Source organism: Heteronotia binoei, chromosome 3 (assembly GCF_032191835.1).
Source record: "Heteronotia binoei isolate CCM8104 ecotype False Entrance Well chromosome 3, APGP_CSIRO_Hbin_v1, whole genome shotgun sequence".
In the NCBI taxonomy this organism is placed as follows: Eukaryota; Metazoa; Chordata; class Lepidosauria; order Squamata; family Gekkonidae; genus Heteronotia; species Heteronotia binoei.
In genome coordinates, this window is record NC_083225.1 from 164,121,747 (window position 1) to 164,144,254 (window position 22,508).

Below are 22,508 nucleotides of genomic sequence, written 5' to 3' on the forward strand. Positions count from 1 at the left end.
ATATAAATTAAGCAATTCAATAAATAAGTAGCTCTCATCCCTCCAACTAAGCCATAAATCAATAACCATGCCTTCTCCATATTATTATTAAAGATTGCTGTTTCAATAACAATCATTCAGTAATAATGCAAATACTGCAGATATACTGTTTTGTTTTTCATAGACTCAGTCCAAACATGTCCAGGATAGCTTGTACTTGTGAGCTACCATCACCAATCCAGCACCAGAAGGAATTTCTGTTGTCACCTCACATCTCCTCAAATGCAATTCCAGTTCCTGTTGGAATGAGTTCATGCATCCAGCTGCCAGATATCAATTAACGAGTAAGCAAGGAAACAAAGTTATGTGACCTTTATCTAGAAATTCTAGAGAATTGCAGAGCAACGATGGCACACAGAATGGCAAATGGGCCAAATCTGGTTGCAATGGTTCCACAGGTGGAAGAACTTCAGACACGGAGAGCAATTTCCACCCATTCCCCAAAATCTTTTTTAACAAATCCTTGTCGTGGGGACAGGGAATCCACAGGAGCAGGATTTGGGGAGGGGATATTTTGGGCTGCCATGGAGGGAAGGAGGCAACAAATCACACTCTGCAGGTACAAGAACTTGGAAACTCTAATGTGGATCTAAGCTACTGCTCTGTTAGTACAATTCCCGTTTTAAAACATTTTGTAAAATATTTCCAGTAGGCCATGTTCCCATGAACAATTTTAAATTTAACAAACAAGTAATGTGTTTTAACTGCTGTCCTCACAGAGAATGGGTACATAAGAACAGCCTGATCTGACAATCAGAGCTTCCTTGAGGAATTATGGTGCGAAAGATTAAAGCTCCCCCCACTTCCCTGTGCACCATGGTTGTGATTCAAACTGAGATTCTACATACCCTAAAAGTGACTTTGAAAAATTGCTGTGAGCCCCAAACACAAACTCCCAGCACACTGCTCCTCTAAAGCAAACTCCGGGGCTGACAAGGTGCATGACGCAAAGTCTCCACAGTCTGAGACCAACATTCTGACCACTATACAACAGTGCTTCATCACCACTGGTTTAAGCTGGAGAAGCTACACATTGCGGCTGAAGTGCAGGAAGCAGGAGCTCTGTTGATGATCAGAGTATCCTAGCATTTATACCAGACTTCACTAATTCAAAGGCTGTTACTACTGTTACAAAGAGCAACCTTACAGAACTCTGTTCCTTTCAGCATCAGAAACAGGCTCTGAGACCTGCACCTGATAGCTCACTAGGACTGCTGTTTCTCTTCTTTACAGATAAGCTTATAAAAAGCAGAGCGGAGAACTCTGGGACATCCTCTCATGATGTCATCTGTGGGTGGAACTATACATAAACATAAATTTGTTGTAGGTGTAATAGATAACTGTGACTACAATGTTGATTCCAGTTCTGTGGCTGGATAGCTAAGTGGCCAGGGGTGGGGGGGGGGGGTGACAGAAATGCACCATAGCATGCAAAAGGAGCCATTTTTCATTCTGCCTCACATACTTGCATATAAGAAGAATAAACAAAAGCACAGAACTAAGGTACACCTTTGTAAATATCCCCTATAGAAACATTTCACACAGTTCATCCTGTTAATATGAACAGATGGTTCCCTGATGGTTTATGTGCTTGTACATTTATGTACTGTTTTTGAACTATTTATGTATTGCTTATTGAACTATATTGAGATTTGTCACTCATGGCACTTTACAATTCCCAATTAAAACCCTACATGATACAACTCCAGTAACCCATTTTGCCAAGCTTAAACCTCATTAAAAATCCTAGCCAATAAAATGGCCTTACAGCATCCCCAAAAGACAGAAGATCAACCCCCCTCACTTCTCAAGGAGCGTGTTTCAAAAGGTGGAAGCCACTACTGAAAAAGACCTGACTCCTTAAACAGGGAATAACTAGATGGTGACCATAATTGGTTCATGGGGTCATAGGGAAGGGGAGTCCTTCAGATATACTCAAGCTTTCTGATTCAACTTCATCCTGAATCATGACCTGTGTCTTCTTATTGCTATGCCACATAAGAGCTCTGCAAAACAGCAGCAGATGCTGTCACCCAAAGTGTTATTTCAACTTTATATCCTTCATCCTGAGTCAGCTTGCAACCCCAAACCCAAAGCTACTGTAGCAGCAGGGCACAAGCTTTGCCAGAAAATGCTCTGATATCAGGACTACGAATCTTTATCAGTACCCCCACTAAGCTGAGTTAGTGTGAGCTAGCACACAGTTTTTAATCTAATTTTAATTTAATTTAATTTTTCTATTTATACCCCGCCCTATCCCACAAGCAGGCTCTGGGCAGCTTACAACATTAAAAACCTTACAAAAACATTAAACAAACAACATCAAGACTAGACAATATCATAATTACAAAATCTCACACATTTTTGTCTTAGCTCAGGAAAAATGGCTGCAGAGCAAACTAATTTATACAGTAGCCAAATCGCTTGCTCATGACTTTAATGTCAATAGCTCACAAAGTAAAAACTTTGCTTACAAGACTCCACAGCTTAGAGGGAATATTGGTCTCTATATGAGATTTTTGAGATCTCTTGCCCAGTTCAAAGCTAAATGGACTGACAGTCATACACCATATAAAGTAGTTTTGTATGTAAGTGACACTGCTGAAAATATATGCCACCCTACATATTTACAGTGCAATCCTAACCAGAGTTACTGCCATTCTAAGCCCATGGATTTCAGCAGATTTGGTGGTGGTGATGGTAGTGGTAGAAAGTAATAGTGCTGGCAGCCAACTTACAGCGACCCCATAGGGTTTTCAAGCCAAGAGATGTTCAGAAGTTGTTAGCTACTGCCTGTCTCTATGTCACAACCCTGGTATCTTTTGGAGGTCTCTCACCAGGGCCGACCCTGCTAAGCTTCCAAGATCTGATGAGATCAGGCTAGCCTGGGCTATTCAGGTCAGGTTGAGTGAACTTAGAAGGGTATAATTTTGTTTACAATTGCACTGCTGATGACAAACTTTAAAAACTGCAGCCAAGTTGAACTGTATTTATTGTATGATACTTGGGAAGCTAGTGCACAATTTATGGTTAAAGAGGCATACTCAAAGCCACAGATAACCAATTTGGCACAACAGTAACACCAACACAAGCCAAGATTTGTAAAAACTCTAAAGGAACTTACCGAGCCATACAGTTCACCTTTCTCATTCATTCCCAGATAAAGTCCGCTGTCTACCCCTCGGATGCTGACCAGGCCAACTGCTATACTGATAAATTCCAGGATACCTGCAAAATACATAAAACAGAAATGTGAATATTGTTTTCATTGACACAGACAGTATTTTAGGCTGACTTTTAATTGACTCAGAGGCAATATGAAAGTAGGAGTCACAACCAGTCACAAGCAGAACCAAACCCCAGCACCTCTTCCAGCAGAGTACCTGGCCCAGACCTTTCTGTGCCAATGGAGATGAGCCTCAGCTCAGCAGTTGTCTCCCCCTTCACCACCACAGTTGAGCATAATTAGCACTGCTGGCTGGGCCTGAACTGAGTGGCTTCTATAGGGCTACAGGGGTTTTTCAACTGTCTTTTTAAACTGTCCAGATCAAGGGAAGAGGAAAAAGGATGAGGAAGCATTCAGATGGAAGATGAAATGCTCAGACTGAACTCACATGTGGCACTCAAACTGCTTTTCAGTCTCTCTCTGTTGGTGTGCGCATGTGAAATACACAGAGGCAGTTCTCAAGAAGTCTCTGAACCAACTAAGGGCTGTGCAGGAAACTGCATGACAAACATCCTGAGCTTTACCAAGCATGTGTGATATTCACCATAGATGTACTAAGCTTTAAGTGGCAAGCAGCCAGCCATTTGGTCAGCAGATCTGTTTGCAAATAAAACATGCCAATGCAGCCGCAGACATAATCAACTCTACATATCCATTTTTTTTACACCAGTTTAACAGTCCTAGAGATGCCATCCTCCAGATCTTGGGGATCCCCTGGAATTACAGCTCATCTTCATACTACAGAGATCAGAAAAAATGGATGCTTCGAAGGGTGGGTTCTATGGCATTGTACCCCAGGCTCCACCCCAAAATCTCCAGGAGTTTCCCAACCTGGACCTGGCAACCCTATTCCCCCATATCCTACCAGTGGCCAGGGGGGGACCTGGAAACCCTACTAATAGCTTCTCACAAAGAATTCTGGGGTTTGTAGTTTGGTGAGAGCATTTACAATTCTGTTAGAAATCCCTGCTCACAAAACGATAGTTCTCTTGAAATATACTGTTTACATTTAAAATACCATTGTTAATATCACAACCCTAAACACAAACTGAACAAGTTGGACAAAAAACCTGTTGGTAGGAATTATTCACTGACACAGAAAATAATAATAATGTGCTGAGTGAGTCTCATGTAGCCTTTAAAAAACTTGTGAAAGTTTTTGGAACAATTACTTTTGCATGTCTTACAAACTAGTCAACAGGAGCAATAGAAATCTAACAAAATGAGAGAAACCTCATCAGAAAAGTTTGTAATCAAGGTAACATTGATAGGACATATACTGCTGTACCTTCTGTAGGAGGCTGTTTTGATTACTACCATAAATATTATTCAGTGCTATGAAAGCCAGATGTTTTGTTTTGATAACCCTGACCTAGTAAGCTTTATATATTTTAAATTATTTTGCATATGGGTACATATAGAGGATAGCGACTCATAAATATTATGGAAAGAATAGAGTAATTATGGAATTATGTTTCTGAAGCAGTAAAAAAAAGAGTTAGAATTATACTAGGTGCAATATTTACAGTGGAATCTCTCATACAAACAACCCATTTAAACTACTTAAACTCCACCTTGATTGGGGCTACATAATAAGTGGCTCCAAATCTTGTTAATGAGACTTCTTCCGTAAACCTTTCACCAAACTATCATATTACCCATATGTACATAGCAATTTTAACTAAGGCCCATTTTTAAGCTATTGTGTCTCCCGTCCAATGTTGCAACTCCAAGCTTATAAATCTGGTATCTCTCACAGTGGTGTAAAAGTAAATTGGGAGTGAAATTGCTGGTCTAATTTCAGGTGGCTGGGTGCACACAGTAGACTATCTGAATGTAAAAAGCAATGCTGCATATTGTTACCAGAAGCCCTTATAGCAGATTTTTCAAGTCAGTTGACTATGTGTGGCTGAAAAGTCTGTGAAATCCATTTAGGGCAAACCATATATATTACAATGGAAAATTCTTCAGTTATATTACTGTTCGCTCTGCAACTCTTTCCTCAGGCAAAATAATGCAGAACAAGTTAGACACACTTGTGCCCTGTTGAAATCAAAGTACAGGTGCATCTCAGTTACTCAGGACTGGACTCACTCTTTACAACAGGAATTATTTCTTGGTTAAGAACTGTATCGTGGTCTTTTAAAAACTCTCCTCATTATTTAAATTATATATTCCAAACACAATAACATATGCATTCATTATGTAAATTATCTATATATTCCAAACACAAAAACATACACACATGGTGGTTTTGAGTTTCCTGCATTGTGCAGGGGGTTGGACTAGATGACCCTGGAGATCCCTCCCAACTCTTTGATTCTATGGTTTAAGATATTACTCAATATCTTTCAAAAAAGGATAGAGGGTTCCCCCAAAATCTGGTAACACCCAAAATCTACAATGATGTGATTCCAGGTGATGTTTTCAAAGGTCACACTTTGATCAAACATAATTTTGGTCCTTGGGCCAATCCACTTTCTCAAAAGGACACCAATATTTCTAACAGAACATTAATATACCGGTTTGCTTATCCCTTAAGAACTAATTTCTCAAGTTACTCCAGTATCCATTCCAAAGTAATATGCAGGCACAGAACTGCTATAACTCTAGTGCTCTTTTATACCCTGCTGCGTTGCAATTAGAATACGTATCCAAGTCAGTTTTGTATCAGTGCAATGAGTCTTATACCTAGACTGCTGGGTAGTGATTCATTTTATTTTCAGAGTTTCAGGTCAGATATCTGACGAAGAGAGCTTATACCTGGACTCTGAAGTGCTACTGGACTTAAATCTTTGTATTTTATTTCACATAGATATTTATACCCTGCTCTCTCCACCAACACCCCCACCCCCAGGAACCAAAAATGGCTTACATCATCATTCTCTCCTCAATTTTATCCTCATCCCTGTGTGGTTGGGAGAGAGTGACTGGCCCAAGGTAATACAGTGAGCTTCCATGATAAACTAGAGATTCAAACCTGAGTCTCCCAAATCCTTATCTGACATTCTAATCACTATAGCACCCTGGATGAGTGTTTAGAGATTTATAATCTGGTCCCATTATCACACTGAGTCTAGTAGAGCTCAGTCTCAAGTCAGCATGCACAGGATTATAATTTTAGATGTGGGTCATCATAATGCTACTTAATTTGTGATGAGGGTCTGTGCAAGTAGCTATGTTCAAGCTGGTCATCTATTGCTGGGTATCACTATCCCTCCAAGGCTTGCATTTCACTAATAGTATTCCAGAATTAAATTCAGGTAATTGGCTGCCATTTCCCCCAAGGATGGTTGAAAGGGTTAGAGCAAACTAATTCTGCCCTTCCAGTCACAAATAATTAGGTAAAGTGCCTCCCCGCCTCCCAAGGTAGCATCTATCGTAATCTATCATTCACTATAATGCAATATGGGACAGATACAGTTTTCCCCTTCAGAATGAGAGGAACGGCAGAAGTTTAACCTCCACTGGAACAGCTCCATGGTCACTACAGAAGCAAAGCTCAAAGGATTGCAATTTGTCTTTTGTCTGTTTGCCCAGGGTGAGTAGCAAGTACTTTGGGATGAGCACCCAAAGAACAAAACTTTACTGTGGTTGAAAGCAATCATATTCAGTTCTCCCTTAATGGCTTGGGGGTAAGGGGTTCAAAGGCACACTGCCGCCTGAGGACAAAACTGAGACAGTATCCCAGCCACCTCCCTCCATAGCTGGGGTGGGTGGAAATGGAGATGAAGTAATGGCATGTAGATAAGACAGAACTGGAGTAAGTTAGCAACAGCTGAGGGAACAGGACAGAGATGAAGCTAAAGCAAGCCAGTGGAAAAGAAGGTGGATGAGCAAAGGAGAGCAAGACGACCAAAGCAGGAATTAAACAACTCCCTGAGATATTAGTAATGACATCATGCAGGTAGGTATGAATTGCACACTTGATTTGAGCATAACAGAAATACTATCACTTTAATAAGACTGGCAGTGTTCACTGGATTACAGTTCTGGCCAGACAATGGTGCCCAATTGTTCATCCCTCCATTAAAATGTTTATTTTGTTGATTTTATCTATAAATCCCTTGACATCACCTGTAGTCACTAGTGAGGAGAGTGGACTTACCAGTGTTGGGTCCCTGAATGGTGTAAGAGGCTGCAGTAGGGTCACCAGCCTCCAGGTGAGGCCTGGAATTCTCGTACAAGCACAGCTGATCTTCAGACAATTCCCCCAGACAAAATGGCAGCTTTGGATTCTATGGTTGGGGTGTCAAATGTGCAACCCATGGGGTTTATCTGGCCCCCGCAGGGCTTCTATCAGGCCTGCAAGCAAGTGACGACTGTCTACTTCCTTCTCCCTCTCTTCTTACTTCAGTTGCTATTTTTGTATTTCTTCGGCGTGATGCAGCCAAGCAAAGCAGCCTCTGGCTCTTTCCCTTCCCCCCCACCTTCCCCAAGGCAGGAGAAAGAGTTCCAGCCAATGGAGGAGCTTGGCTCTGTATCTCTGCTGTGTGGAGAGAGCCTGGCACAGCTACAGCTCTCTCAATCAAAGCTAGAGCTGTACCGGGCTCTCTCAATCACACAACAAAGCTACAGAGCCAAGCTCCTCCACTGGCTGAGGCTCCTCCTCCCTTGGGGAAGGGGGGGGAGGGAAAAAGTGAGGAGAGGCATCTTAGCTCGGCTGCCTCAATCACAAGGGAGAAATGTAAAAAGCACCTTTAAGACCAACCAATACAGTTTTACTCAAGGTAAGAGTTTTTGGCCTTGTACTGTGTGTGTGTGTGTGTGGTGGATTAGGCTGAGAGTGTATGTCCCACACATTACCTTTGCAGACTGGGGGGTTTGAACCTAGGCTTCCCAGATAGTAGGCCGATACTGACCACTGTATACTGTTGTTTCTCTAGTTTTGCACTGCCTCATAGGAGTTGCAGTTATTTTTCTTGGTAAGACAATAGTTTTGTAAGATAAACACATAGCCCTCAGATTGTGCCATGGTGCCTTCACATGTTCTTGACCAGCACACAAAAGTACAAAACTCACAATACCCAGCCATTTCATGTTTTCCCCTGGATTCTAGGGCACAAAGCACTGACCATGAGATTTTTGAATTGAATGTCAATAAATCAAAAGTAGGTTTGCAACTTATAGATACACAACACCTGAACAGCATACTCAAGACAGCTACAGCACAAACATTGTCTCCAGATTTTGATGCAATATTTCAGAACAAGAGATGTCAGTTATCAGACTATTAAACAAAATATTGCAAGCATGCTTACATTTAATCATGTTTTAAGTTTAAAAAAATTAGTTGTGTTTGTCCGTGCCCTATAAAGTTTATATCTCCATAACCTGGCATTACATTTTATTACACACATGGCCCAGCCCAACAAGGTCTCATTTATGTCAGATCCAGCCCTCATAACAAATGAGTTCAATACCCCTGCTCTACGGCATTACATTCCTGTTTCCTCCTCTCCCTAAATGCCATTGTCTCCCAACAACTACCCCCAAATACCCTGGAATCTCCCAAACCAGAGTTGGCAACCCTAGGATGCAGTTGTACTTTCAGAAGACCAGCACTTGATATGACCGTAAACAAAAGAGACACTCATCAGTTCTAACCAGGATTCTGTGAGTCCTTTTCTGAAGCACCCAAGCCTGATAAATCTTTGAGACAGAATACTGATCTCCCAATATACTGATTTGCTAGGGCCGGAACACTAATACTTCCAGTGAGATATCAAATATTTACCTACAGAATGTGGTTTTGCTGCCTTTCAGTACTTCTCAGAAATGTATAGTGGGGTTCTCTTAGGAGGAAAAGAGAGTTGACAGTTCTGCCTTCACCCTGTCCAGTCTGTACTTTCACTGGGCCAGAAAGCAATGTGCAACAGGTACATGCTTCTCCCCAGCCAATCAGAACTCTACAGAGATTATCACCATACCTTTATATTGGTGAATTAAAGCTGGTGATCTATGAGATAACATTTCCTGTAAATTCACTGCTATTCAAATATTAACACACATGCGCCTCTTGAAGATACTGCAGCATGCTTGAGACCAAGTCATTCCTTTCTAGTAAGGTTAAGAACAAAAATAAAAATGACTTACATAAACTATTTTCCTTTGTCTTCACTGGACTTCACTACCCAAAATTTTCTTGTATTGAACCCCTCCTTATCAAATATGTTTATGTTGCCTTACTGAAGACCCTGAAATGTCATTGGCTTGGTATGCAGGTACAATGCAGTTCATCTCCTAAATCACAAACAACAGATTGGTATTGAGACCAATCAGAGGCCTTGGAGGTAGAGTGACCCATGGATTGTTGCAGTATAGTTTTCCAGAGACTTTAAAATGTTGCAGTAAGTGGGAAAGTAATTAGCAAAGGGCTATGAATTTACAATCCTTGTTTTGGAGGCATAGTAGCAGTGCAGTTCTAATCCTGCTAGTTCAATGGGAGGAGGGGGTGCACTTGCACACAGGCATACTATATACTATCCAAGGGAAGAATTATGGGTTGAAGGTATAGAGACAGACTTTTCTGACAGAACACCAATGAAATCTGTTTGCCACTGCAATTGCTAAACTCAAGGATGCCCCAAGGTTCATGTATACAAGTATCCTTAATGGTTTGTCTACAGTTCCCTTCCTTTGGGGGGGGGGGGAGACGCCTATTGAAGTCTGTGCCTAAACACCTTACTGAAAGCCTTTCTATTTGGATTAATTGGGAATGGGACCAGGTTAACAGAGCACAAAGAGTTAGGAGGACATTAATGTTTTTTATACTGCAGAGTCACACCCCTATAAATCCACAAGTCAATGTAGAAATGGAATCATAAACCAACTTCTCGAAGCAATCCCACTGAACTAACTGAATGAACATGTTTAAGATAGGGTTGCAAGTTGCAACCAGTGCTCCCTCTAAGCTGAGTCAGTGTGAGCTAGCACATCCAGTTCAAACATTTTTGACTTAGCTCAGGGAACATGGCCCCAGAGCAAACTAATTTTTGCAGTAGACACAACTTTAATGCCAGTAATTCACAAAGCAGAATTCTTGCTCACAAGACTCCACAGCTCAGAGGGAGTATTGGTTGCAACCTCCAGGTGGTGGCTGGACTTCTCCTGGAACTACAACCGACCCCCAGCAACAGAGATCAGTTCTACTGGTGAAAACGGTCACTTTGAAAGGTGAACTCTATGGTATTATACCCTATTGAAGTCCCTTCCCACCCCAAACCCCACCCTCCTCAGGCTCCACCCCAAAATCTCTAGGTATTTCCCAACCCAGAGCTGGCAGCCCTAGTTCACAAATAGGCTAGAGCTGTAAGTCTGAATCTTATTAAGTTTAAGTACAAATATATTAATGGGATTGTATATGTTGTTTTTCTAGGGTTACTAGGTCCTACCTGGCATCCAGTGGGAGAATCCTGGCTCTGTTCTGAAATCTTCTTCTGTGAGCACAAAGCGCACAGGGCATGATGGCATCACACAGACATGACATCATCACTTTGCCGCCATTGGGGTGACACTACTTTTTGAGCAAAACTCTACGCTTTGTAGACAATTTTACCATGGAGTTTTGCCCAAAAACTAGAACATCACCACATACCATGATGATATTACTTTTGGGTGATGTAACTGCATCGATTTCAGGCTGGTTGGGGGTGGGATTTCACACTGCTGGCCAGTGGCAGGGAAGCATCCCACAATAGCGGGGTCTGGCAACTCTATCTTTTTCATTGTTATCCACAGTTGGCCTAGGGAATGGGATGAGATACACAGAAATGAACACACAAAGCTGCCTTATACTGAATCAGATCCTTGGTCCATCAAAGTCAATATTGTCTATTCAGACTGGCAGAGGCTCTTCTGGGTTGGGCAGAGGTCTTTTCACATCACCTACTGCCAGATCCTTTAACTGGAGATGCCAGGAATTGAACCTGGGACCTTCTGCATGCCAAATGGATGCTCTGCCACTGAGCCTCAGCCCCTCCTCAATGTAATTTAAATATATCTCATTATTAACAGGGCAGCAGAAGGTTTTTCTTTTACATTTTATTTACTTTGCTCACATATAGCATTAGATCGAAAACCTCTGGAGAAATATCTCGATCTTTTTTTCTCTTCTTCTGCATTTTACTTTTTTAAATATTCACTTCCCAGCTTCTCGGGATGATATTCTAGGGAATAGGAGAGATGCCAGGAAGAGCTGGGCACTGGGATCTCATTAGGCCCAAAGGCCATCTGTTGCCATTATTTTTAAAAACAAAATGCTTTTGCTGCAGGAAACCTAGACAAAACAAATGTAGGTCTTCTGGGAAGGAGAGAAAAGGTACAAGAGGCACGAGCCGATGTAGAATTAGGCATCACGAGTGTGAGCTTTGGCCTGGTGTATATTATTAAATGTGTTAGGCCCTGCTTTCCACACATATGCCTTTTGCATGCAAAATTAGACAGCCTTCCCTGCTGGTATAGGAGGAACAGAGCAAACAGTCAAATAAAGTCACTATTCCAGGCTCGGCAGTCACAGAAGTTTGGAAGCTCTCGTAAGAATAGCCTGTTTAGAAAGGAATCAGAACAAGAAAAGGCAAAATGACATAGATCCCCTTCCTCTTCCATCTCTGATTACCACAATCGCTGTACTGTTTTTGTACTCTAGGTCATTTTCACATGTTGCTTAAAGTTCAAAAATAAGGGGCACAAAGTGCTTTGAATGCAGGAAATTTGCCCTACAAATGCTGTTATGAATCTGTCATTTGGTGATTTCTCCCACTTCTAATTCAAAAGCCTAGAAGGAGGTACATTTGATTTAAAAATAGCTCTTTTCTGCTGTTTTGTACCACACTGACATATGTGCACCAATAATTTCACACACACAGTTAAAGATATTTTTAAGTATTACATGCACCAGCCCACTTCTGCTGCCCAGTTTTTAGGAAAATCAGTAATCAGGCATACTCAATCAGCTGGAACAAAAATACCCTGCCGGTCCTTGACAAGGGTCATCTGTTCTGCCTCCTCAGCACTTTTTGCCTGGTTTAAGGGAGTGCCTGCCCACCTCCTAGGAAACAGCTGGCAAATTGGTTGAGTGTGTAGAGCAGCTACTGCAATTCATCTGCAGTTCAGGAGAAGCTCAGCTGTGTTGCAGCAGCTCCAGCTTTTTCCCAGCCTTTGCAAAGATTTTGCTGCTGCTGCTGCTGCATCATCACCTACGTGCACAGAGAGCTGGAGTCACAAGCTACGCAGAAGGTCACGGACTGCAGAAGAATCAAGCGGGGGAGAAAGCAAGACATGAGCCCTTTTACTTTTCTATCACTCTGTGGGCTTAGTCACCTCTCAACCAGAGGTTTTGCCTGGAGAGGCAGGTAAGGCAAACTAACCTCTGCAACTGATGGGAAATATAATTGCCATACCTGCCCTGTTCCAAAGGACTCACCTTTAGTACAGAACAGATGTTTTAATATATTTATGTTCCTACTTTCTAATTCCCACCCAAACACTCTGCAGCATTATTGTCCCCTCCTCCATTTCACCCTAATGCCCACCACCCTGCAAGGTGGGCTGAGCTGAGTCAGAGTGACTGGCCCCAAGGTCACCTAGTAAGCTTCCATGGCAGAATGGGGATTCGAACCTGGGTCTCGGAGGTGGGGACTCTGTAGGGGGAAAGCTGGTGTGTCTAACTTTTAAAGAGCTCATCATTAAGACAAGCAAATGGAAAGATTTGCATATTGCAAGAGCTCTGAGCACCTAGATGCACCCTAACTAGGATTGCCAGGTCTGTGTTGGAAAATACCTGGAGACTTTGGGAGTAGATCTGAGAGGGTAGGGTATGGGGAGGGAAGGGGCCTCAGCATGATACAATACCATAGAGTCCACCCTTCAAAGCAGCCATTTTCTCCAGGGGAGCTGATCTCTGCTCTGCCAGCTGGAGATCAATTGTAAAAGCGGGATACCTCCAGGCCCCACCTGGAGGCTGGCAACACTATTTTACACACAATGCTCAGGGCTGGATTCATTGGACAGGAAGGATTTTGCCTCTCACTGCCACAGGGCCCTCCCTCAGTGCAGTGCTTTGTGTTTTCTCCTCCCCCACAGGAGTAAATGGCAGCTGTCATCTGTATGTGCTAGGGTTGCCAGCTCTGGTGCAGGAAATTCCTGGAGATTTAGATGCAGAATATGAGAAGGGGAGGGACTGCAGTGGGGTATAATGCCACAGAATCCTGAGCAAGCCTCCTGTGAAATGGTAGTTCTGATCTACGTGGCAGGGGATGAAGAAAACTGCAGAACCACCCTGCTTTATCTGCTCCCTGTATGGAAGGGAAGAGGGGCACTGATAAACCTGCAAACTCTGCACAAACTTATCCAGGCCACTGAACAAGAGTGCAACCCAAAATAGGTCTGGAGGTGACAATACGCACTGCTTTTCTCAAGGAGAAATGAGGTGCAATGAGGCGTGGTCATTCTTCAGAGGGTGGGGCTCCCCTGCCTTTACCTCCCCGTTTTCGAATCGCTCATTTATAATGCAGATCCAAACAGTTATACCCTTTTAATGCCATTGAAAGCAGTGGGGGAGAGAGAGCTCTGTTTATGATTGCTCTCTAGAGCTCCTGTAACTGGGGGTGGAACTGCAAAGCTGTTCTGTTTCAAGGGCAGCAGCCAGGTGGTGGGGAAGGGGAAACAGTGAGGAAAGGGGAAGGACTGCATACCCATTCCCTGCATCATTTGCCTGAAGCTGCAAACCAGACTGCAGGAGCCCGGACTTCTTTTCTGCTTTCCGACAGCTAGAAGATGCGGCAGCATTTCTTTAAAGACCTGGCCCGGTGAAGTGAGGCAGCCAAAGCGTGGCGCTCTAACCTGATCCTGTGCGCGAAAGCGAACCCCAGTGAAGCCCACGGCTTTCCTCTGCAGCCGGTGGGCTCGGAATTGCAGCTTGGTCACGTGCACTTCAACCTACCCAGGAGCTTCAAGGACCTCTGCAGAATGCCGCTCTAGGACGCTCGGAAGCCAGCATGACGGTACCGGGGGGAGCGCTTTGCGGATCTTCCCCTCGCCGAGAGATATATGTCGTTTGAGGAAATGCTGTTATAAAGACGCTTGTCTATCAGGAGGAGCATTCCTATTTCTTTCCCCCAGAATAGAGCGAGTGCAAACCCCACCCACGTTTTCTTAAGCCTGAAACTAGCCCCGCCAACCCACAATTGCTTATGAACCAGGTCTGGGTGCGTGGCTATCCGGTGCTGTTAGAAACCAGCAGCGTTGCTGAGAGTCCAAATAGATCCCACCGGGTGAGAGGAGTGCTCCCGGACCATCTCCCTTTCGGACGAGCTTCTCAGCTTTCTTTTACGATGCTGAATGATAATTAAAAAGCCTGTCCGTGCAACGCTTGCGCTGACGCAAAAGAGGCACGCCTCTGCTCCGCTCTCTTCTGGAGCGCCTGGATTTACAATGACTCCACTGTCTGAGCAAATGTCCTAGGCGAAAGGAGACTGCATTAAAAAAAAAAAAAAAATTCCTGTGACCCAACAAAGACAGGGAACGCGCGCTGACCACATAAGATCACATTACAGAGAGAGCTAACCTGAAAGGCGAGAAGGAAAGGGAGTTCACGTGCAAAAGAAGACTCCTTTTTATTTTTAAAAAAATGAAACTTAAAAGTCTTCCTGAGCAGGTGCGGAACTATGGGAGGGGGAGGAATGCGGTGCCACGTGTCCCTGAGGGAGGGTACCGCGCAGCCGGCTCCCCCAGTCCTTTTGTCCTCTGAGGCTGGCTTTAAACCCCGCCCCCCAAGACCTCCGACACATAGTTTTGTGGCTGCCTTAAAGAGCAACAGCTTTCTGGTGGAGTAGCTTTCCTGGGCATCAGATGCATGGACAGCTCCACTTACTATGGAATCAGGATTCCATCAGCATATCCCTCAGGCCACTGGTAGGTGAAGACAGGCAACTCGAAGGGATAGGGCCTTAGGCACAATTAGGACACTTCCAAACCACAACCCCCTGCAGCTGTTTTCTGTACATTCTTGGGAGTTCAATTTAAGTTTCCACTGTTTTTAAAGATAAATCTAACTCTTATGGCTTAATCAACATGCCCCGGAGATTGTCCAAGCACTACAGCTGTGAGCTCAGCCAGCCTAAATGGTTTTTATGTCCTAGACAAACTATGACTATGCCCCCCACCATGTTCCATTTGTTTGTATCAAATTATTTTTAAAGGTATTTGCATACATGTGTATTTCTTGAAACCTGGCACTTTCAGCAGCTGTCTATGATACAGGGTTGCCAGAAGATCTGGTGGGAAAAGTCCTGTCCCTTTAATGGAGACATAATGCGGAGATATATATACCATGCATAATTTTTAGCTTCATCCCATGAAAACCTTCACCTGCCTATTTCTGCACATTAATGCTCTATTAAAGAGACAGGAACTTCTTCTCTGGGCCTCTTTGCAATGCTACTAGTATGCCTATATGGTTAAGCCATCTGCAGTTGCAAAGGGCTGAGATGCCCAAGAGTCTCTCTTAGAGATTCCCATTGTCACCACACAACTGCGATTCCCTGAATTCTTTCCAGCCCATTACAAAGGTGGAGGAAGAGCCAGTTAAGTTGGAGGAAAGCTTCTAACTTTGCTTACTGAAAATGGTGACTATACTGTCTAGTATTTCTTTACTATACAGAAGAAATAAATTCTCTTACCACCACAATCAATGCACAGAGTTTCCCAAACAGTTTGAACTTGTGAATTCCTCATTTTGAAACCAATATACTACATAACCAGTGTGGACATCACGAGAAAGAAATATTTTGAGTTGTGCTTCCTAACTATCAAGTTGGATCTCTAATCCTTTCTGTCCTCTTTCATTTTGCTCAGCTAGCATCCCCAACCTAAGCATAACCATTACAAAGTGATTATTACTAATACTTGAAATTAATGGAAGAAACGCTGCTTGAAATAGATTGGATTAATTGTGTTTGTGTGTGTGCATGCGCATGCACAGATGTGAACACGTGCACCTGGAAGTCAAGGCGACTTTTTGTGACTGATCCCTAGTGGGAGTCTGGAGGATATTCACAGAGGTGGCTGAATAAATATTATTTATTATTATTAATAAAGCCTGTCCCTGCCCTCCTGACTTTGTACTTCAAAGAAGTCTCCCAACCAAGTACTAACCAGAGTTGACCTTGCTTAGCTTCTGAGATCTGATGAGATCGGGCTTGCCTAGGCTATCCAGGACAGGGTGATTACTTGTTTTTAAGATGCTAAAGTAACATTTCTACACTGCTGCCTTTTGCTTAGTCCCAACATCTTCATTTAGCCTGTTCCCCCTTTAGAAAATGTACATGGTATGTCTTTTCTGAATAGGGGCTATATTACTCCCACCTATGGAAGTACAGAGCCTAGCATACTTGAGGAGTTTAAATAGCAACAGTGGCTTCATTGTCTCTTGGGGAAGGTCTGAATTACTCAACCAACCCATTTTGAGAAAGGTGCAATGCCTCAAAAAGCCTGTACAAAGTAAAAACTATTCATACATTTCCTGACACCTGAAAGGAAATGACACAGGCTGGAACGCAGTTTGGCCCGCTTGCTTGATCCCTTTGGGGCTATTTGCTCTCTGCAAACACCATATCAGGGCCCCAAAACAAAACAGGAGGCCAGTGGCACAAGTCATTCCCACATAAGCTTTAATGAGTTAAGAGAGCTCATAAATCTTTGGATGGTCCTGAGGATGTGGCAGAGGGAAGTTGTAATATATAAATCTTTTTGTTTTTTTCCAAGTTTATAGTTCTGTTAATAAAAGGACATCTATCTGGAATGGGGGAGGGAAATCTCCTCAGCTCTTGGAAGCCAAGCAGGGTCAGTACTTGGAAGGGAGACCACCAAGAAAGACTCTGCAGAGGAAGGCAGTGGCAAACCTAGACCCATAGCTGCACAGTGGGGCCCGGGGGCCCCTTCCAATTGTATGACCCCCCTATTGGAGGGCCCCCAGTCTGTCTCCTTTGCTCACTGCTACTCTAAACAAGTAGTAGCATTGCTGCTGGTCTTTTCACTTTTTCCTTTCCCTAGCACAGCATGCAGAGGAAAGGGGTGTGTGGTTAGGTTGTGGAACTCAAGGCAGCTTGCAGTGCCAAGAGCCCAGAGCCACCAAACCAGGTGGCTCCCCGACCCCCACAAAGAACTGGTGGACCTCTTGATGGCATTTGGGTTTTTTGGCCACTGTGTGACAGAATGTTGGACTGGGTGGACCATTGGCCTGATCCAACATGGCTTCTCTTATGTTCTTAAATCCTGCTGTGGGCCCCACCAAACATGAAATCCTGGCTACGGCCCTGGGCAAGCCACCTCTGCTTCTCACTTGCCTTGAAAGGTCCTTCCTGGGGTCACCATAAGTCATCTGCAACTTGACAGCACGTTACACAATCCTATATCACCAATTCAAGGTCCCTTAGGACAGTTTGACATGAAATAACATTGTGACCGCTGATTCTGCATAGGTAGCTCTCACCTACAGAGCAGAACCACAACCACCCATCACCAACTCCTGGGGAGACTATTCACAAGAAGTTCCTTGGCAGATGCAAAGGAGTAGACGATTAGTGGACCTCTTTGGCCCTCCCGCCACCTCATCCTTTTCTAAAAAATATCTGGGAGACGGGAAACCCTTAATAAATGCACTTTTGCTTCAAACTGCACGGTGATTTAAAAACAGAACAAAAAAAACACTGCAATGTTACTGCCGGCTTCGTTTTCTCTCCGCCCCCATCAATACACCGGGAAATCCACTTTCCTCCCCCAACCCCCGATATAAAATTAGCTGCCGCCGCCCCCGTCTGTGGTTTCTCCAGTGCTGGAAAGCAGCAGCAGCAGCTGGTGCGGCCCAGCTCAGGCGAGCAGCGGAGAGGAGCGAGCGGGGCGTAGGACCCTGCAGAGGTCCTCCTGCCGCTGCCCAAGCCAATGTGCGAGGTAGCCGGAGCAGCCGCTGGGCCGCCGTACACCTGCTAGCGGCGTGAGCCCGCGGGCTGCCGCTGGGCTCAACTGCAGCGTGCAAATCTCGCCTCTTAACGCGCCAGAGCTTCCGTCTTTTGATCTCGCCCGGCCAAACGCACCGTCCTTCAGCGCGCGCCCACCCCCTCCCCGCCGCCGCGTCGCATTTGGCCCTCGCGCCGCTCCGGAGCGAGAGAGGGGCGTGTGTGAAACAAGCATCCATAAAACAGAGCGACTCTTTGCAAATAAATAACCCTTGCAAAAGCTTCCAACTCTCTTTCTCTGCTTGCTGGGGACTGCCGAATCAATGTTTCTTGCAGGACAGTTTTCAAAATGCGCTGCTCCGACGCCGAGAGAGGGCTTCTTACTACCCTTTCCAAAATCGACCCTGAGAACTATCCCTCTAAGAGAAGCGGTGCAAAGATGATGCAGACACACACCCGACAAGGAGGATGTGTCCACACCGACGCTGCCTTCCTCAGAAAGGTGCAACTCTGCCGAGGATGGCGCTGCAAGGCTATGATGATAAAACTGGACAGGGGATGACTCGGCTGCCCTGTCATTCCCAGTTCGGACCTTCCCTTCTAGTCCTGGATTTCTTGAAGCTCACCTACCAGCACTGTTGTTTCCTAACAGTTAACAGCATTTGTTTTTTTTAATAAAAAAATTTGGATCTTATGGGACATCTGGCACTGAAGTACAACTGCTTTATTATGTGTGTATGCGCAAAGGATTCCCCTGGCCAGGTGGATTCTCTCACAAGTTAACTCCTCCCAGCAGGACTTGGTGCCTGGATCCCTAATGTGGCATTCTTTTATCCCACCTTTCAAACTAGTTATGTGCTCAATACCATTGCACCATTCCAAAGCTTGGGGGGGGGGATTGTACAGGAGAGCAAGCCTGAGCATTAGTGGGCCCATTTCACACTTTTGGGGGGGGAGGGTGGAAGCCGATAGGTCTGAGGGGCCCTGAACCATGAGCCTTTCTAGGTACCAGCCTTCGATGCAGTCAGAAATAGGACCCCTTGTAAAGAAAATGCAGGGGATGCTCTTTTTAAAACCAGCTCTGACAAAGCAAGGAAAGAAAGTCTGCATGCTGCCGCTGGGGAACGGATCTTTTCATGAGATACCTGCACTGAAGCATGCAGGGAGGGCAGAGCAAGATGCCTTGTCTTCCTTCCAGAACAGCCAATATTATTATTTCATGACTAAGAGCTCTCAGTTTATGAGGCAGGCAGTAACAGCAGGAGTGACTGTGGACTGACTGGGAGTTCTGGGGGCAGGACTGGAGCCACTGGCTGGGGGGGGGGGGGGATTCCCCTCAACCTGGTGAGTTTTGCCGCTCAGGCCAGGCTGCTGAAGGGAAGAACCAGAAAAGGAGGAAGGTGTGTCCTTTATTGGCCCTCTAGACTCTTTCCAGGAAAGTGGATGTACTTTTAAATGGGAAACAGGTTCAAGTACTCTGGGCAGGGACATACTTCTTATCCTTACCTGCACTTTCCTCTCAACAACAATTTGGTGGGGGGGGGGGGCTGTTCCACATTTTAACCTTTCTGTACTTGCGACTTCTTGTTTTTAAAAAATCCCAACTTGGAGGATTACAAGGGGGGGGGCCTCCATTTTTGTGCAAACTTTGGAGGCATTTTGGTTTCCCCTCTGTTCAGCCACAACAATAAGCCTCCTCCCTCCTGTATCCCTCCCAAAGGGAAATGAAACCCAACTTCTGTCCTTTTTCCGCCATCCCGCAGCCACCAAAGGGTTAATCGCCCATACCTACCAAATCTGCTGTGATCTTGCCTGGTCCCTTGGATCGTACCATTGGGGAAAATTTCTAAATGAAATCCAGTCCTGCAGTAGAGTTGCCTCCGTCTGAGGATCCCTTTTAAATGATCCAGGTCCGTCACCGCAGGCCCCCTGGGGAGCCCACCTGCTTCAGACTGCCCCAGGTGGTCGCTTAACAACACCGGGCTGTCCGCTGGCAACACCGGCACGTTCCCAAAGGGTACCGCATCTTGCACACCAAAATAGTTCCCAACTTCACCTAAGGGAGCCATCAGGAGAGAGAGGGGGGAGGGAGGGAGGGGGGAAGGTTGGCTTCTTTTGCTGCAAGACTGGAATGCTGGTGTTCAAGCCCAATATTCTTTTCTCCTTTTCTTTTCTCCCCCTCTCTGGCTCCTTTTTTTTCTTTTAAAAATGGGTTGCCACTCCACTCTCCCCTCCCAGTTCCACTTACATCGAGGGGAGGGGGGAAGGTTCTCGCTTTAATCCATCAATAATAATAATAATAATAATAATAATCTGTTTTGACAGCTTCAGGTTCAAGGTCAAACCACTGTTAGTCTTAAGAAACCACCAGGTTGGACTCACACACTGACATCTTTCTCAGCACAAGGGAGCGAGGTCTAGAGGTATACCAAGGGAGAGATCATCTATAATTCCCCAGCTCTTAGCAAGCGGTAAGATCTTCTGCCCATCCAACCGTAATGAGGATAAAAATCCGTAGTTTCTCCATCGGGCTCCGGAGCAGAATGATCATAGCAACTTCACCGTCTAGCCGTTACCGAGGGTGGTAGGTACATATATATATTGTTATATACATTTGAAGATGCACGGCAACGCCAGGGTTTTTATGGATTCTGACTCCAGAAAGGCATGCGCTGTTTTTACTCTATAACAGACTGCATACATCAGCATGAATCCTGCAAGGCAGGGAGGGGGGGAGACACACACACATACACACAAGAAAAGGGGGAAATCTCACATTTGCTGGCTGAGACAAATCCCCCCAAAAGAAAAAAAAGGGATGTTTAAAAAAAAAAACTTTTGACGTCCAGATCTATTATCCAGAATTCTTAGGAGGCTCCGCAGATGCCCCTGGCTTTAGCCCGGCTGGCGATCCACCCCTTGCCACAAGGAGGGCAGCAACGTCCGAGCGCTGCTGGTGTCTTCTCGCTGGCTCGCCTCGAGACAGGTGTTGCTTCCGCAGGGCTCCCGTTGCAATGTTGTACTCCAGCCCCGAGCTGCGGCTCTTGACTGTGGCTCTTCCATCCAGCACGCAAGGAAAGTGGCGCAGGAAGAGGCATTGGGCTGGGTTTAAGGTAGTCCAGTTTGCTGGCGGCGAGGATTCCCCCGGGTCCTAGCGCTCATCGTTACCTGCTGCAATAGAGCGGCGGCGGCGTTAACAGCCGCTCCATCCCAGCCTCAGCCCGCTGGCTCCATGCAACTCAATCGCCTCTCATAAGCAAGTAGCTCCCCCCCACACACACATACACTTGATTTTAAAAACAAAATCTGCTCTGCGGCACTCTCGGATAGGCGGCGAGTAGAAGCACAGAGAAATAAAAGAAATAACTGGGACCAGAAACTTTGAGGCAGCCACTGAAACCTACCCGCTCGTAAAGCGCTACAGAGAAACGGGGCTGGACGGGTGCGGATTACATAAAAGCGAAAGGTCTCGGCGGATAGCAGCGTGGCGTTGCATTGCATCCAAGCGTTTCTATGTAGGGATATGATGCTTGGTGGAGCGGATCTTGGAGCCTCGCGTTGACATGTATACGCGAATAAGACCCGCTGATCCAAGGCGCCCGGTTGCTGCGAAGCTGGGTCCTGCTGACCTCAATGCCGCGCGCGCAGGCTCCTCTGCCCAGATTCAGCCGGCGCGGAACTTGCAGGCTGACAGCTCGCCCGCAGGCAGATTCAGCCGGAAAATCAGCCCCACTCTGGTCAGTGGGACACGCTCCTCCGAGATGAGGTTGGATATAGCTAAGCGGCCACACTTACCTGCCAGGGATTTACGCTGCTCACCATCTTGTCCGACCAAACGTGGGATGGGAAGGCCCCGGATCCTTTCGGATGGGACCCAAATGCTGCAGGAGTGGCGTGTCGAGAAAACTCCCAGGCAGAGCTAGAGAAACGCGCGCCACCCAAACACCCTCCAGCGCGGTGCCCAGGGTGGCGGCGGGCTCTTTTCCAGAGCGGGAAGGCTGCAGTGGCGTGGGTTGCAGGACGCTGTCCTTAATTCCACCCTCTGCCGGCATCTACTGGGTTCTCTGAGACCGACTTCCTAGGTTCGGGGCATTCAGGGGCGCTCACTTTGCCTGGGAAGGTCAACAGGGCTGCCACCCAAATGAATACATTCGGGGCGGGGGGAGGGGGTGCGGAGAGCCCGGTTTTCTGTCCAGAGAGCCGTCTGGAATTCGCCCCGTGTGCTCTTCTGCAGCTGCGAATGGAAATAGGGCCGAGAGAGGGCAACCGGGAGGAAGGTCAGCGTCCCC

General features: G+C 45.5%; 1 protein-coding gene across 1 annotated transcript in view; it reads right to left on the reverse strand.

Annotated features, from left to right (window-relative positions):
* The window catches only part of FGF9 (fibroblast growth factor 9), a 43,186-nt gene extending 21,716 nt beyond the window's left edge, over positions 1–21,470 (reverse strand). Inside the window, exons 1-2 of the mRNA XM_060234791.1 lie at positions 20,012–21,470; positions 3,164–3,267 (exon numbers count right to left, since the gene is read on the reverse strand). Coding sequence (XP_060090774.1) covers positions 3,164–3,267; positions 20,012–20,288 — 381 coding nt within the window. The 5' untranslated portion in view covers positions 20,289–21,470. The remainder of the gene's footprint in view (positions 1–3,163; positions 3,268–20,011) is intronic.
* Positions 21,471–22,508: the final 1,038 nt, after the last annotated feature.